The following is a 17,667-nucleotide window of genomic DNA, read 5'->3' on the forward strand; positions in this document are numbered from 1 at the left end:
CTTTTGCTACCAAAAAATCTAAGCATAAGGGTAAAAACAATGTTTATATCCATACTTTCTTTCTCATGTATTAGAACTACTGTGATGGGTGGAAAAGGAGCAGGGAATAATTCTCATTCTATGCTCTTTGATGTGAATTACGTGATGTGAACTACAATTATTCAGGAAATCTATAATTTCTGTTCAGTTTTTATTCATGCCTGCTAAAATTATTTTACTATGCTTGGTAAAATGATTTCTCTTAGAGTATATTGTATAAGCTTAGTAAAAGTATGATTATTTTAATACATATACTTTTGTTATTATCATTTTATATAACAAAAATTATATCAAAAATGAGATGAAAAAGTATTTAAATCGTATTAATAAATAAAATTTAATGATCAGAATGAGGCAGCATTCATTTGCAGTTGCAGTCTATCAACATTCCATATTATATTTCAAGGGTAATGGATATAATTATTTAGGTAATTAGAATTTAATGATTATTATGCATTATGCACCATCATCAACAATGAAAGTGATCAATATACAAAGTTAGCATTATAGAGCAGTTGAAGTTAATGTAACTAAAATTTAATTGCACATTAGTGTCCCCCCCCCCCTATAATTTATTTATTTATTTCACAACCCTTTAAGGAAATTATAACTATAAACGAATCTTATTAGTATTTAATTAGTTTGCTTAAAGTACAGAATAGTAAAGTAAGAGGCCTTATCACTTAATAGTGATCTCTTCCAGGCAACCGGGGCAAAAGGTAACTAGCTTAATAAAATTATATAGGTAGGTAGGAAAAAGCAAGAACTTAAAAGGTTTTGTAAAAAAAAAAATAATATGGTATATCATGACTCTAAATGAATATTCTTTATTTTCACACCGTCATTAGGGACAGACACAACTTCAAGTAGACTGTATTTTTCATCCATTTCAAGATTGTGAATTGGAACTTACCACGATGATGTTAGGCACAAATAATCATTTTAAAAAAAAAACCAAATCGGCTTCAAAGTGTCAGGGATTAGACCAAGCAAGTGAGAGGCACCACCTTTCATATAAAAAAAAGAATCATGAAAATCGGTTCACCAAGTAAAAAGTTGTAAGGTTAAACAAAAAAAAAATAAAACCTAATTTTGAAGTTGGTTAAAAATAAACCTTTATATCATTTACTTTCAGATAATGAGGCTACCTGCATACGAGTTAAGGAGACGATTGTATATAATATTCCGTGGTGAGGAAGGTCTGGACTACGGAGGCGTCAGTCGAGAATGGTTTTTCCTACTATCGCATGAAGTTCTAAACCCCATGTACTGTTTATTCGAATATGCGAATAAAAACAACTACAGCCTTCAAATAAATCCTGCCAGTTACGTAAATCCCGATCATCTGTTATATTTCAAATTCATCGGTAGGTTCATAGCCATGGCCTTGTATCACGGGCGTTTTATCTATTCTGGTTTCACTATGCCCTTCTACAAGAGAATGCTGAACAAGAAACTCACTATGAAAGATATCGAATCCATCGACCCTGAGTTCTACAATTCTTTGGTCTGGATAAAAGATAACAATATAGATGAGTGCGGCCTTGAAATGTGGTTCAGTGTGGACTTTGAAGTGTTGGGCCAAGTGATTCACCATGAACTCAAACCGGCCGGTGATAAAGAAAGAGTGACAGAAGTGAGTTAAATTTTATATTTTATACATTTCAATTTTTTTTTAAGTCATAGTCCGCAATGGAGCTGTTTGGTCGCCTGATGGTAAACGCTACCACCGCCCATGAACATTTGGAAAGACATAAGGCCAATTGCAGACCTTTCGCCTCTTAAAATGGATTGCCGACCTTAAATCGGGAAAGAATTAAGAAAAGATTGACGAGAGGAATAAAGGGGTGCGAGCTGGCCCAATTCGTGCCGAAACGTGCTCGACTACCACATACAAAAATACATATCTATTTGAAAGAAAAATTAAAGCAACAATTATTATAATTTATATTTCGCTTAAATACTAATCTTTCTTTTTTTGTACTTTTGTGTAGATTAAAATATTTAATTATATCATTTAATAAAATTGAAAAATTAAAATACACGTAATCTTTTATTTTAGGCAAACAAAGAACAATACTTGCAATTAGTAACACAATGGCGAATGACTAGAGGCATTGAAGAGCAAACATCTGCTTTCCTAGATGGTTTCAATGAGGTAAGTTCAGTGTTTCAAAGTTAAACATAAAACGACGAAATTACAATTTAAACATTTACTTTATAATTTTATTTTTGTTTTGAACTTTACATACTTTACATAATGATTTGACACACGTATTTGGTTAAAATTCTGGTTCATTTGAAATTGTTTTGGGTTAAAGCGGCTCTATGTTAACTAACATTAAAGTGTTCAATAAAGTCTAAAAGACTAACTAACAGTCTAAACAAAACGTCTAATTATTACAGGACTTTAAGACAAATATAATCAAACATTAAAACGGGTATGTGCGTTTCACCCAGAATAAATAACAAATAAAAAAGAGACTATAGAGAAATAATTTAAATTTAACCATTTCCACTGGTTTAATGAATACTCAAAAATCGATTCATAACTAGAAAAGAGTACTAACTTATAAACGAACAGTTATACAAAATATTAACGTAGATGATAAATATATAAATATATAAATATATATATATATATATATATATATATATATATATATATATATATATATATATATATATATATATATATATATATATATATATATATATATATATATATATATATATATATATATATATATATATATATATATATATATATATATATCTTTTTATGTATATGCAATAAATTATCGGAATGTCAGGTGGTCCCGCTCGAGTGGCTGAAATACTTCGATGAGCGCGAGCTGGAGCTGATGCTGTGCGGCATGCAGGAGGTGGACGTGGACGACTGGCAGCGCAACACCATCTACCGGCACTACACGCGAACAAGCAAGCAAGTGGTCTGGTTCTGGCAGGTGAGCGGCATAATGTGTACTTTTTTATTGGAATATCAGAATTATTTCATAATGACTGTTTTATTTTTATTTCCTTATTGTAATATTATGTATATTGTGTGTAGAAGGATTTTAAAATTGATGAAAGATGTTTTTACATATGTATTTATGGATATAATCAACATTATATGGTGAAAACTGACGGCGATGGGGCGCGAAATCGGCGGGAAATTAATAAGATTGTAATGAGACAATAATGAAACAAATAATCACAGATTAGCTACTCTCCCAGTCAATTTAAGTAAAAAGTTGAGTGTTAGTGCTGCTGTAGGTAGTTATACTAAACTGTACATTTCCAGTTTGTACGACAAATGGATAACGAGAAGCGAGCCAGGCTGCTTCAATTCGTAACAGGAACGTGCAGAGTGCCGGTTGGCGGATTTGCAGAACTCATGGGATCCAACGGACCTCAACGTTTTTGTATAGAAAAGGTTGGTAATTTGTTGTTTTAAGATATTTGTTTATATACGTTAGAAAACGAAATATACATCTTAAGGCTTGAATAAATCTTAGCGTTTTAGTAATTACTCCACCAGGAGCGAGTTCTAGACAGTTCTGGAGTTCTGGGGAGCATCTATAATTCGCTATTTGAGAATTTTTGGAAATATATTGCATCTTTTTTAAAATATTATTTTATACCTATAACCAAAAAATATTCTTAAAAATTAGCACAACAGCAACAAACTTCTCAACGACTAATATTTTCATTAATCTTCGTTTTTGTCAATTATGTTTATTTAACTAGCTATTGATGTACCTCGTTATTGGCGTACTTTCAATGTTAAATAATGATCAGTTATTTTAAATTTTGGGTGCCCTATATAAATAAATATGAAATGTATTCGTATATATGTATATTTATAGTAGATGTTAATGATAACCTGGATTACATAGAAGTGATGATGGTGGCGAATAGGGCGTTTTATGGACACTGTTAATGTAATTTTAAATAGTATCAACGTATACAGTTTACATACAATAGTTTTACATTCATTAAACAATCAATATTTGTGTTTTTTAAGGTTGGAAAAGATACGTGGTTGCCGCGGTCACATACATGCTTCAATAGACTCGACTTACCTCCTTACAAAAGTTACGAGCAATTATGTGAAAAACTTAATTTCGCAATTGAAGAAACTGAAGGCTTCGGACAGGAATGAACATTATTTGTTTGCTCTTAGTATTAGTAAATGTAATATAAATTAAAATCACAATAAATTAATTGCACCATACCTCGAAATGAGGCATTTATACCAATGAACTTGGTGCCGTCGAAAAAAAGACCAACCAAATACTTGTACGAAATATTTTGTTTTAACAATTATTTTATAATTATGTAGATATCACTAGTGTATTGTCAGTTATATAAGATATATTTTGTTTGAACTATATTTAAAAGTTCTTCTATAAAGTTCAATAAAATTCCAAAACAATGTATGTAGTTTTATTTCATAATATTTATAACTAGCTTTTCCTCCGTGACTTCAGTCGCGTATACAACAATATTTTGTACTTCGTGTCTTTTCGAAGAAAAGGCACAGTATGATATTCTTCATGACTTTAGAAGCTTATATCTCGTCAAATATTAATTTTAACAAAATACCTATAAACATATGTAAAAACCTCTAATTCATTTATATCACTTATCCAATTACATCTTATTTAATGATCGTGATTGACATACATTAAACACAAAAAAAAAACTTATCATTGTTTTTGTCTATGAGACTGGATGTTACCCGAAGCATTAAATATTCTTTAGCAAACACTCAAAAAAAAATTTAATGCACAGAAATAGTCTGGTCACTGACACAGATTCATTATATGTTGATATGCCCCATGCCGCATATCGTGTCGCAGTCGGCCATTAAATTGGTTTAGGTTTAACGACTATGATGTACATTTTGAAATTCGAAATTCTAACAAAACAAAAATAGTACTCTCAGATCATATTTATTACATGAAAATAACATTCAGAACACGATTTATCATGATGTGAGTGTGGTGGTGAGTTTGTGTGGTGAAAATTTCGTATTGATACTCTTTGAAAAATTTATGTTATAAAAATTAAAACTAGTTGTATTTTATTTAATAGCGTTTATTGAATATTAATTTGTTACAGAATAATTAAATAAATTTTATGTGCCCTTACATATTATTCATTATAAACTCGTTGAAGTAATCAATTTAAGAATTAGTTGTTTTAGAAATTGCAAATTCACGTGCAATTTTTATTGCTTCATTAAGACACAAAGAATTGCTTCCTGAAGCTTGAGCTGATTCTGCTTTTCCTCCGCCTTTGCCATTCATAATTCCTACAACGGATTGTACCCATTCCGAAGCGAGTAAACCTTTTTCTACTAAACTTTTGGGCACTGCAGCTAAGCAATATATTTTATTACATTCATCATCTACTGAAAAGAACATTGCTGCAGAGTTTGGAAGCAATTGTTTGACTTGTTTTAAAGCACCATCTAGAGCCTTTGTATTGCCATAAGCTTTTAATTCCTCCACAATCACTTCCGAGGACTTTTCGCTTAAACATATATCTTTCGCTTTTTCAATTACAAGATTAATAGTAGCGGCTTTTGCAAGGCGTTCCTTATCATCAAGTTGCTTTTTCAAATTTTTGAGCATAGTTCTTAATTCTTCTTTTTTCCAATATGCTATCTGTGCTTGTGAAATTTCATTCGTAAGTTCTACTATCTTTTTCACGGTGTCTTTCTGGTTTAGATTGTCACCCTGATCTTTAATATAATTAGTTATATTGTTAACTTCGTTTTCCAAAATGCTCATTTTATTAATAGCTTTTACCGCTTCTGGTCCTGTCAATGCTACAATCCGGCGGATACCTTTCGCTATACCTTCTTCGCTTACGATAACATAATCTCCGATATGTCCTGTTTGGTGTAGGTGGGATCCACCACAAAACTCTACAGAGGTTTCGAATCCATTGGGACCTTCGGGGTTATTTTCCAATTCTTCAACAGGTATTCCCACAGACACCACACGAACTGGATCTGGGTATTGTTCATCAAACATTGCTCTTAGGCCATTAATTTTTTTGGCTTCACTTAAATTTGTGTATTTAGCATACACGCGTTTATTTTCGTTAATAATGCTTTTAATTTGATCTTCGGTGTCTTTTATTTGTTTTGTAGTCATAGGACCTTTATTCGTGAAATCAAATCTGAGGCGATCAGGCATTACTAAAGATCCGCGTTGATCAGCATCGTTTCCAAGAACTTTTCTGAGAACATTGTTTAAAATATGAGTTCCAGTGTGATTGTTCATAACAAGTCTTCGTCTTTCTGTATCAATGTTGAGAGACAAAGTGTCACCAACTTTTAGTAATCCTTCTACTTTTCCTATATGCAAAACATAGCCACCTTTAACTTGAACATTTTTAACAGTAAATTCTACGCTTTCGTCATCTACTTTGACCATAAACCCTTCATCAAAGATTTGACCTCCCTGCTCTGCATAGAAACTTGTGCGGTCCAAAATGATTCCACATTCATCACCAGAAACAACTTGATCAACAAATTGTTTATTCTTTCTTAAAGCTAGAACTGTACCTGTGCAAGTTTTAAATTCATACTTCGCATCTTTGTCAGCAGCTGATGGAGTATAGTCATATTTTGGGGAATCATCTGTAGTTGGAATACCAGTGTCTTTTAAATGACTTATAGCATGTATATCCAAAGCAAATAAATCTTCTTGGCCCGCAGCTTTTCCTTGTGAAGATAATTGTGATTCTTTTTTTGCTTTTTCATATGCTTCCATATCTATGGTTAAACCCCTCTCTTCGCACATTAAATACGTTAAATCTATAGGAAATCCATATGTATCATACATCCTCCAAGCAACATCTCCTGGGATCACCTTAGAATCATTCAATTTTTCTATTGTTCTATTAAGTAAATTTCGCCCACGTGTAAGTGTTTTCAAAAATTGCAATTCTTCCTCATTTATTATTTGAATAACTGACTCGGGGTCTTTTCCAATTTCAGGAAACACATCCCCTAATATCTCTACTACAGTATTTACTAAAGTTGCGAAGAAACCTGGTTTTGCATTTAATTTTTCAGAAGCATAGCGAACTGCTCTTCTTAAAATTCTTCGTAAAACATAACCTCTGCCAGTGTTATCTGGACATCCACCATCTGACAAAGCAATAGTCAAAGTCCTTGCATGATCAGCTAATACTCTGTATGCCATGTCTATTCCATCTATGTCATCAGCTCCCACTTTTCCTGAATAGGGTCTTACTCTTGTGCCATTTTCAATAGCTTTGAATAAAGGAACAAATAAATCAGTATCATAATTTGCTCTTTTATTTTGGATAACAGAAACTAAACGTTCAAGACCAAGACCACAGTCAATATGTCTTTTGGGCAATAGTTTTAATGATCCATCATTTTCTCTATTAAATTGAATAAACACTAAATTCCAAATTTCAAGGACATCTGGATCATCCATATTTACTAAGTGAGCTGCTTCTCGACCACCAATTCTATCATAATGTAGTTCAGAACAGGGACCACATGGTCCAGTTTCCCCCATTTCCCAAAAGTTATCCTTCATACTACCTGGGATTACATGAGATTCAGGTAGACCTAAATTCAACCAAAGATTTTTACACTCTAAATCTGGTTCTAACCCTGATGTTTTATCACCACCAAAATATGTGACATATAACCTATCTGCTGGTATCTTATAAACTTCAGTAAGAAGTTCCCATGCCCAGGCACATACTTCTTTTTTAAAGTAATCACCAAATGACCAATTCCCCATCATTTCAAAGAATGTATGATGATAAACATCCTTTCCAACATCATCTAAGTCATTATGTTTACCGCCAGCTCTAATACATTTTTGAGTATTTACTACTCTCACATATTGAGCCATATCAGAATTTGGATCAACTGAACCCAAGAATATTGGCTTAAATTGATTCATTCCTGCATTTGCAAAAAGCAAAGTGGGATCATCAAGTGGAATTGTGGATGAAGAATGAACATATTTATGACCTTTGCTAATAAAGAAATCGATGTATGTTTGACGAATTTCTTTGCCTGTCATAGAAGTATCCATGGTGGTAGAGTACCTAAAAAAAATGTTTTATAATAATTATAAAGGAAGTCAAAAATTAAGGTTAAATTCAAAAACAAAACAACTCAACTATTAAGAAATAGTATAATTAGTTTTCCAAATGATGTGATTCATAATTGAGAGGCTTATTCATTTGAGGTGTATAAATGTGATATAGTGAGTAAAAAATTAGGAACATAAAATAATCCATATCATCTCACTTATTATGTCAGCATGTATCTTTTGAATAAAATTTGTATTTATTTTTATTCATTTGGATTTATTCTGAGGCTTGTTCCAATAAAATCTAAATATTCATTAAAACTGCCTCTGTTTCTCCAAAACTTACTATGTACTACTGCCATATGGGATCTTTATTTGAAATCCTTCATTTGGTAGCTGTGTCGCCTAACATATAAATAAATAAATTATTAATTTGTATTATCTACAAACCTAGTATATGAGGATAATATGATATAGATACAGAGCAATTAATTTTAAATAAATAATAGAATGCAATACATGCAATATTCAGTTCAATTATATGTGTATCAATTAATAAACATTAGAATGTATAAGAAAGGTTGACCTTAATTAATAATCATAACATATATGAGTAAGATATAAACTTAAAACTTTTTAAAATATTCCACGACATGATACACATACATGATAAAAATTAATACAATATTATCTATGTCATATGAATAAACAAAATTTACGTACTAATACCATATGTTGTAAAAATAAAATGTGTAAGTAGATTTATAATATTTCAATTGTTGATTAAAATTATCTTGTAGGTTACCTTATTTTATAAAAAAGCTTATTTAAACAGTATCGACTTTTTTGTACAAAATTCTGTACCACGTGTATGTACACGACAACACAATAATCACGTACAGAGAAAGAACAACGAAGTAAGTACCTGTGCAGCGGTAAGTGGTAACTCGATCTATAATAAATGAAAGTACAGCGGCAAGGGAACTACAATACGTATACGAACGATGAAACGTCTACGCTGTTGAGATCAAAACTGACAGTTCACAGTGATCTCACTGTGTCGTACAGAAATTTGACACGGTTGTCATCCGTCACAGTCTAGGAATACATCGTAGTGTTTTTTTGCTATTTTTTTAATGCACATATATACACATAAATAAAATTGGAATGTCTGTTCATCATATTGAAATAACCGATTTTGCTGCATGTATATGAATATACAATTTTTGTCTATATGGCTGTTTGTTGTTGCGCGCAGCATGCTGGGCCGTCACCTCAGGCGCTTCCCACTACTTCTCCCTCACAGAAACCAATATAACAAAGGCTGCCTGTCACGTGGTCTCAGTGCTGATGCTCACTAAACTGTGTTTTATTAAGAGAGGAATACAGATGTGCCGAACTTGAAGTCAGTTTTGTAATTTTTTACGAAATCTTCTGGTCCTTTTCATAGTAATAAACATAATAAGCGCGAATTCCCATATAAAGGGCAAGAGACCCTGAATGAAGGCACGATTGATTAGTAATGTAAGCTTCATTGTCTGTAGATTTTAGTACCGTGTCAACATAGACCGTACTTTTATGTTACACTACGTACCTTTGAAACTTGGCCCCTGGGCTTAAAAATTTAAAAACGTGTTACGTCAATGTCGTACCTGATGTCAGTCAGCAGTGCACTGTCAAGGATACGAAGTACAATTTTACAAATAACAATATTTCCAAGAGTATTTTAACATATCTATGAAATCTTTATTTTTAGTTTGTAGTATTTGTATAATTTACAATTGTCATATTTACTGTTTCTAGTGTGCACAACTTTGCAATGAATTTATCTATATTTTTTAGAGTATTTAAAAATAACCTTAAAATAAATCTAAAGCAGAAGTGTTACAATTTTAGTAGTGAGGCAAAGAAAACTGACTTAATAAGTATTCAAAATAATTCTGTATTAAATAGTTGCTTTGATGATTTGTCCGAGCTGGCACCCAATCATCCGGTATCGTTTAATTTGGCTGCATATGTGAATAATTCTGAGTTATTGCAAAACCTCGTCCATTTGAACGTAAATCTAGCCAAAATTGAGAAAAAACCGTTCATTGTGGAAAAAATATTGAAATTAAACTTTGAAAGAGATGTAAAGAAACATATTTTTTTCTTAAAAAATTATGTGGATGCGGAATGTATAGGTGAATTTATTACCAAAAATCCATTAATTCTCTGTGAACCTATAGAAGACTTAGAAGTCAGAATTAACTACTTACAATCGAAATATTTTAAATTAGAACAAATTAAACATATTATTGTCAAAAACCCTTTCTGGTTGATGTTTAGGTAAGTTATAGTTCTACTATCCTACTAATATTATAAATGCAAAAGTTTGTAAGGATGTGTGTGTGTGTGTTTGTTACTCTTTCACGCGAAAACTGCTGAACCAATTGCAATGAAATTTGGTACATGGACAGCTGGACAACTGGAATAACATAGAGGCAATTTTTTATCCCCATATTCCTACGGGATACGGACTTACATGGGTGAAACCTTGGGGCGCAGCTAGTATGTTATATTGACATTATCTTAGATACTTATAATACTTGAAAGAAATTATGTACATTTAGCGGTATTATTGAGTATAAAGTAATAGTAAATTAAACTATGATAAATACCAATGTACTATGTGAGCCAACTAACATAGCACTGTCAAGACTCCATTTTGGTCCATCAGTATCCTCTAGTAGAGTGCAAAAATTGAATAAAGAAAAATTATGCTTGTTACACATAAGTTTTTTATTTTATTTTTTGGTATTTAGAATCTAATGTAAACTATTAACTTAATTAGCTTATACATCCTAGTGTTAAAATGTTAAATTTGTATTAGCAGCTGTAGATCTTTATAACCACATTTCTCAAAAATAAATAATTTGAATTTGAATTGGAATCAAAATGAATATTAATCAAATACAAATTAAGTGGAACATACAAAATAAGATCTAATAAATCACTTTTTATATTAAAATTAGAAATCTATACTTTACACAAAAAAACTGCAATCCTCTATATTGCTTACCACAACATTATCACCATCATACTCTCATTCATCTTCATTCCTTTTGCTGGTACTACTAGCTATCATTTTTTTATTACGATTATTTTCTCAAAACTTATTTATCTTACGTAAATTAAGACTTCAAAATGTTAATGATATAATAGGTTTAAAAAAACATATCAGAATTGAAAAAAAAAAAAACAATTTTATGGTTTCCTTAGTCATTATTAAGTAAACTGAAATCACACACTAGGTTACACAATTCTATTAAAAAATTTTACATTTTAAATTGTCTGAATGAATGAATTTCAAATTTTTTTAAATCTTTTCTACCCATTTATTTTAGCTTGTAGTTAAGTTGGCAGCAAGCGGAATCCTATGCTCATTTACTTGCATAGTACATTTTGTATTTTTTTTTCAGATAAGTGTGTTTGATATAATTAATGCTCTTAAATATATTCACGTTATTAGCCCTTGGACATCAAAAATCATTAATTTTCTCTTTATTTTCCAGCACAATTCGAATAGATAAAAGATTAGGTTTCTTTCAAAGCAGTTATAACTTGACTGGCAAAGAAGTAAGAGAAGTAGCTACAAAACAACCTAGATTGATAACATACAATTTACATCACATCACAACAAATACTTTCGTCATAAAAGAGGAAATGGGCTTTACTGAAGAGCAGATGAAAGATATTATTAAGAATAAACCCAAACTGTTAATGTTGAGTAAGTTAATATTAATAAAAAGATAATAATTCCTATGTTACATTTATGCAAAGTAATAAAGAATTCTTAACTTTTTTTCAGATCAGAAATCATTACTAGAAAGATTCAATTATATACACAATATTATAAAAATTCCACATGAAATGATTTTAAAAAATCTCAATATATTAGAATATAGGAACTTTATTGTCAAACAGCGACATTTATTTTTAAAGAAATTAGGAAGAGCACAATATAATCCAACACAAGCTAATTATGTACCAATTACAGCTCTATGTGTAGATACAGATGTAGAATTTTGTAAAAAATATGCAAAAAGTAATGTAGATGATTTTAATACATTCTTAAAAACACTCTAATTTTATCCAGCCTTGCCTAACATAATTTTATTTTGGAAAGCGTTGAGAGAGTGGTATAGAAGTGAATCAAAAATACCAGCCAGTGTGAATACTCCTCCTACAATTGCACATATATTTGTTGCAAAATGTCCAAGTGATCTGTAAATAAAATGGTGTGAATATAATATAATAAAGGCAAACTTAAAAAATATAATTTGACAGTTTTTTACCTTTCCTTTTCCGTATACTTCACCATTAAGGGTGATAGTTCATAACTGAAAAATGCTCCTGGCATACCAGATTCTGAATTAACATTAGACACAGCTTTTTGATGCCTTGTAACTGAGAACTGATTTGTATGTAAAACTTTGTTATCGAGTGAAACATACATTGTAGGTACTATTTTAATGTAATATTGAAACATGACCGCTCCTGAAAATACCAAAATATATATCTTATACCTTTAAACGAGCAATTCTTGTATATATATATATAATTGGAATCTCGGAATCGGCTCGGGAACGATTTTCATGAAATTTAGTATATAGGGGGTTTCGGGGGCGATAAATCGATCTAGCTAGGATTTTTTTTTAGAAAATGTCATATTCGTGTTTTATTCGTGTTTTTTTTCCTGACATCTATTGGTGAATAATAATACTATTTTGCTTCGTAGATAGCTGGACAACTGAAATAACACATAGGCACTTTTTATACCGATATTCCTACGGGATACGGACTTACGCGGTTTCAACCGCGGGTCACAGCTAGTGTTACTGTAAAAGTCCGAACTGTAGTAAATTAATATTTTCCGGTAGAACCGAAGATAAACAACTGGTATGGTAAATGTCCAAACAGTTCTTTTATTTCGAATTTTTACCACCATTCACTAGGTAAATTTTAGATTTTATTTTAGACTAGATGCGCCCCGCGGTTTCACCCGCGTAAGTCCATATCCCGTAGGAATATCGGGATAAAAAGTTGCCTATATGTTATTCCAGTAGTCCAGCTGTCTACGTACCAAATTTCATTGCAATCGGTTCAGTACTTTTTGCATGAAAGAACAAACGCACACACATCCTTACAAACATTCGCATTTATAATATTAAATAGGAAGCAGGATTTACCTGAAAGGCGCGGTAAATTTCTAGATGACCCTACTAATTGTGTTGTTTCGAATCATGGATGAATCAAAAATTTTAAATTCTTTTGGTTTTGAAATTAAATTCAGCTAAATCGGCCTAGTAAGTCTCGTTTTTTAGACCGTAGTCGGTCGGTGTTTGTTTTAATGTTTACATAGGTACATTTTAATTTCAAATTTTATATCATCGAAATTTTTATAAATGAGGAATTTTTGAAGGATAGAAATAAATCGATTACGAGGCGGGATTCGGACCCGCGTCTTTTTACCAAACCGTAGCTCAACGCCTTGCTTCTCGGCCACCCGTGATCACATCAGTAATCAAATATGAACTACATATTTCGATGTTCTCAGTAATTCGAATTCCGCGTGTTGATCGATTTTATTCTTTTCTTTAAAAATTTGTCATACATTGGTAGATGTTTATGGAAAATAGATCTCGAAAATGTTAACCGTTTTAATACTATATTTCGTAAATTAAGCTCATGTTCATCATTTTATAAATATTGTATAAATTAAAAGAGAAAATAAAGTGATAATTTGGGTTTTATTTTATTGTCGGATTCTATTTCTAAACATGTCTGCCTATGCAATGATCCTCCAAGTAGGACAGATCTAATTGCCATAAAGAAAAAAAAACACGCTTCGGCTTCAAATGTTTAGATGTCAGTTGTCACTTTTTCTGACAGGTCATTGGTATTTGGTAATTGTATCACTATTCATTATTCGTAGCCGAGAAGTTTGTCGATTTTGGCATTTATTACTAAATTATAAGCAAGATGCCAGCTGTACCTGGTGGAATGTATCAAAACCAAGGCCCATCATGTTTTGACAAAATGAAAATGGGTTTCATGATTGGATTCTGTGTTGGAATGGCAAGTGGTGGATTATTCGGAGGATTTACCGCATTAAGGTTATGAACTTTATGCATTTTATTTTTTAAAATTATCTATTACTATACTACGGAAGTTTATAAAATATATCGTTCAATTTCAGGTATGGTGTTAGGGGAAGGGAATTGGTGCATTCTGTGGGTAAAGTGATGCTGCAAGGAGGAGGAACATTTGGTACATTTATGGCAATTGGAACTGGAATACGTTGCTGATTTTCAATTTTGCAATTGTACATAAAATAATTTCCTATGATCATTTATTAAAACCTAAAGAAAAGCTCAAGGAGAATAATTATAAGTGATGGTATATTAATTTGAAAATAAAACCTTTTGTGTTTTAATACTAAGTGTTAACTTTTTTAGTCACTCTTGTTTAAGTAGTTATAGAATAACATAATAAATAGATACTATAATATAAAATGTGTTCACTTGTATATCATTTTTTTTTTAATTAATTGTCATAAGTACATAATTAAAATTACCTTCCTTTGCTAAGCCAGTCACTCCATCTAAAGGTGCAGTGTTGGCACTCTTAATATCTGAACCAAAGCTTAATCGTTTTATTATATGTGTGGTATTAAAAACTGATGATGAATAAGGTTGCACATCATGAACATGAATATGATTTATAGTGAAGCTTTTTCCTGGTGCTATGTGGAAACTTCCTCCAACCTGCAATAAATTAGTTTTCAAAGATTATAAGGTAATGAAAGCATACTATTTGTTACATAATATTTACAACTGAATATATCATAGTTTTTTTTTTTTTTCAATGTTTTTGTTTGATTCTCTACTAGCTGCTCGTAATGACCTCAATGAGGTAGATCCTTAGTTATGTACTAAACCAGAGTCCAGTATTGCAATTATAATCTAATATCAATGAGTAATAGTCGAGTCATTCTAGATCATAATATAACAAGTATATGTTGGGAAAATAGTGAATGGCTGAACCCACTGTTATTGACATTTGTTATATTTACCCGGTTAACTTCCATATAGCCATATAATTGACATCCTTCCTTCAAAGCTAGATTGACTTTTTCTATTGATTCATCATTTTTACATTGCTCAATTGTAGCCAAATCGGGTAGTGCCCATCGTCTTATTTTATATGCTTCTTTAACTTCTTCACATGTATTGCAACACCTATAAGTATGTAAAGTATGAGGAGAGTAAAATTTAAATTTTATATACTGAAAGACATTTAAAAAAATATTTAAACTTATTTATTTATTTATTCTTAATTGTGTAAACAGGTTTAAAAATATTGAAATAATATGATGCAACCAGGGTTTTGCCTTGCACATGTTAAATTTGAGTAGTTTAACATATGTTAGTATACATATAAACCTTCCACTTGTATCAATTCTATCTATTAAAAAAACCCTATCAAAATCTATTCAGTGGTTTTAAAGATTTAAGCATACATAGGGACAGAGAAAGCGATTTTGTTTACTACGTAGTGATACAGAATAAAAAGATAGAAAGAAAAAAAAAACATTATGAGAGGAAGGTGAAATGATCTTTCAGTATTTTATTTAATGAGGTAATTCTTTGCGCATAACAAATTCCCTCAGGTAGGTTCTTCCAAAAACAAATTCCTGTGACAGTGAAAGAGGAGGGGCAATATTTAGTGGAGTGAATAGGAAAACTAACAACTTACTGAGATTCATTAAAAGCGGCGCCATAACAACTACCACAAGTTACTTCAGCAATTTCTGAGGAATTATTTTTGACCTAAAATATAAAAACTTTATAAATAATATAAAGTAACTTTCGCTTGCGGCTTTGCCGCATAGAATTTGGACATTTACAAATGATTTTGTGACTGTCTTTGCCCGTTTTAACCCAAATCAGCTCATGCTCTATCTGTATACCAAATTTAATCATAATCCGATAAGTAGTTTCAATGTGATTGACAGACAAATATACAAAAAAACTTTCACATTAATAGTATTATAGTGTGATGTGTGATCACAGGTTTAAAGCAAAAATATAAAAATATAATGTTATTTTAAATTGACAATAAACGCTAACATTCTTTTTCTAAATATCAGTTTTATTGATCAACTAGGTTAGGGCATAAGGCATAAAAGACTACTTACATAAGATGTTGATATAATTATTTCTTCCTTTTTGGGTTCTTCTATTGGATTACCATTTAGATCTAATCGTCTTTTGTATATATTATGGTCCATTTGTAAATGCTGTTCACCAGATGAATCCATTGCATCCAAGACTAGATCTTTATAAATATATAAATATAATTCTTTAAAAATAAAAATTTATATACTATGTACTCACATAATACAAATATAAACAAATGTCACTACCTAGGTCCATGAACTTCTATTCAATGATTCTTTAACTTTAAAATTATGAAAAAAAAAAACTATTTAAAATATACAAATTATGTGTGTTTATACTTTTGTGATTAAATGCAAGACAATATAACAGTCAATCATTCATTTCATCATTCAAGAACTCCCAGCATCAATCACTACATTATTAAACATTTCTTATATATTATGAATATTATGTTAACTTACAATCACATGATATTCTTGGAACAATAATATCAAAATTTATTTTCATTTTGTGGCCTCGTGAGGTGTCAACAAAGAGTTCTTCAGATATATTTGGTGACATATATGTGTGTAACTCAGATAATATGAGTAAAAACATAACAGATCCACCAATTAGTGATACTGGAAAGTTAAATTGTATTAGATTGTTGTTAATATTTATACAGAAGTTAACAAATTATTAATTTTATTCCTATAGACTTGCATTTTATTTGTAACAACTTAATTGGATCATCATTTGTCTGCATTATCTCAAATTAAAAACAAAAATACTTACTTGTTGCACCTGTTGCAGTTTTTACTCTAAAATCTTCTAGAGTTTTTGCATATGCATCAAACTGCTTGAACTTGTTAATTAATTGTGAAGACATATTTTTACTTATAAGCCACACGTGTTTTAAACAACGATAGTTATTGTAAAAAAATATCAAAAATTTTAAAGTTATATATTTTTATAATTATAGATATTTCCTCCTTGTCAAGGTTACGCGATAAAATTATTATTTTTAGTTCTTTGTATTTTTTTTCATATAAATATTATTGAAAATACTAAAAGTTTTATATATTAGATAAACCTTATATTGTTTACTATAAAGATAAACCGAATAGTTAAACTACCTACTAGGCTTAATTTATCGGTTATAAATAAGCGGTTAACCGAAAGTAAGTACTATAGAAATGTACCAAAATGTAGTAATTAGTATTAACTATAAATTATAATACAACTGCAATGTAGTCCGTGGCCAGCGTATACAGAACATACCCACAGCTGCTTTGAGTTTTGACGTTAAAAACAGAGTTATC

General features: G+C 30.8%; 5 protein-coding genes across 8 annotated transcripts; 3 read left to right on the top strand and 2 right to left on the bottom strand.

The window, feature by feature from the left end:
• Positions 1–388: 388 nt before the first annotated feature.
• Positions 389–4,317, top strand: LOC119833944 (E3 ubiquitin-protein ligase Su(dx)-like). Its single transcript, XM_038358229.1, has 7 exons — positions 389–446; positions 743–758; positions 1,138–1,675; positions 2,102–2,197; positions 2,853–3,005; positions 3,344–3,475; positions 4,067–4,317. The coding sequence occupies exons 1-7, from the start codon at positions 389–391 to the stop codon at positions 4,202–4,204; spliced, it is 1,131 nt and encodes a 376-aa protein (XP_038214157.1). The 3' UTR covers positions 4,205–4,317.
• An 873-nt stretch (positions 4,318–5,190) lies between these two features.
• On the bottom strand, positions 5,191–9,201 carry LOC119831574 (alanine--tRNA ligase, cytoplasmic). Of its 3 annotated transcripts, none has more exons than XM_038354988.1 (2): positions 9,067–9,201; positions 5,191–8,154 (listed from the first exon to the last, which is right to left on the bottom strand). In XM_038354988.1, exon 2 carries the CDS (start codon positions 8,139–8,141, stop codon positions 5,232–5,234), a length of 2,910 nt encoding a protein of 969 aa, XP_038210916.1. In that variant the 5' UTR covers positions 8,142–8,154; positions 9,067–9,201; the 3' UTR covers positions 5,191–5,231. The 3 variants fall into 3 exon arrangements, with proteins under 3 accessions (XP_038210916.1, XP_038210929.1, XP_038210924.1); XM_038355001.1 differs by having other exon boundaries at positions 8,947–9,093; XM_038354996.1 differs by lacking the exon at positions 9,067–9,201 and adding an exon at positions 8,488–8,509.
• A 604-nt stretch (positions 9,202–9,805) lies between these two features.
• On the top strand, positions 9,806–12,457 carry LOC119830730 (transcription termination factor 3, mitochondrial). Of its 2 annotated transcripts, XM_038353861.1 has the most exons (4): positions 10,343–10,469; positions 11,528–11,606; positions 11,696–11,910; positions 11,992–12,457. In XM_038353861.1, exons 2-4 carry the CDS (start codon positions 11,560–11,562, stop codon positions 12,267–12,269), a joined length of 540 nt encoding a protein of 179 aa, XP_038209789.1. In that variant the 5' UTR covers positions 10,343–10,469; positions 11,528–11,559; the 3' UTR covers positions 12,270–12,457. The 2 variants fall into 2 exon arrangements, with proteins under 2 accessions (XP_038209780.1, XP_038209789.1); XM_038353852.1 differs by lacking the exon at positions 11,528–11,606 and having other exon boundaries at positions 9,806–10,469.
• On the bottom strand, positions 12,232–17,651 carry LOC119830721 (endoplasmic reticulum-Golgi intermediate compartment protein 3). Its single transcript, XM_038353839.1, has 8 exons — positions 17,141–17,651; positions 16,828–16,986; positions 16,384–16,523; positions 15,942–16,015; positions 15,259–15,424; positions 14,761–14,950; positions 12,479–12,680; positions 12,232–12,407 (listed from the first exon to the last, which is right to left on the bottom strand). The coding sequence occupies exons 1-8, from the start codon at positions 17,232–17,234 to the stop codon at positions 12,272–12,274; spliced, it is 1,161 nt and encodes a 386-aa protein (XP_038209767.1). The 5' UTR covers positions 17,235–17,651; the 3' UTR covers positions 12,232–12,271.
• On the top strand, positions 14,052–14,710 carry LOC119830744 (reactive oxygen species modulator 1). The gene is made up of 2 exons (XM_038353873.1): positions 14,052–14,299; positions 14,383–14,710. The coding sequence occupies exons 1-2, from the start codon at positions 14,166–14,168 to the stop codon at positions 14,489–14,491; spliced, it is 243 nt and encodes an 80-aa protein (XP_038209801.1). The 5' UTR covers positions 14,052–14,165; the 3' UTR covers positions 14,492–14,710.
• Positions 17,652–17,667: the final 16 nt, after the last annotated feature.

Source organism: Zerene cesonia, chromosome 1, assembly GCF_012273895.1.
Source record: "Zerene cesonia ecotype Mississippi chromosome 1, Zerene_cesonia_1.1, whole genome shotgun sequence".
NCBI lineage: Eukaryota > Metazoa > Arthropoda > Insecta > Lepidoptera > Pieridae > Zerene > Zerene cesonia.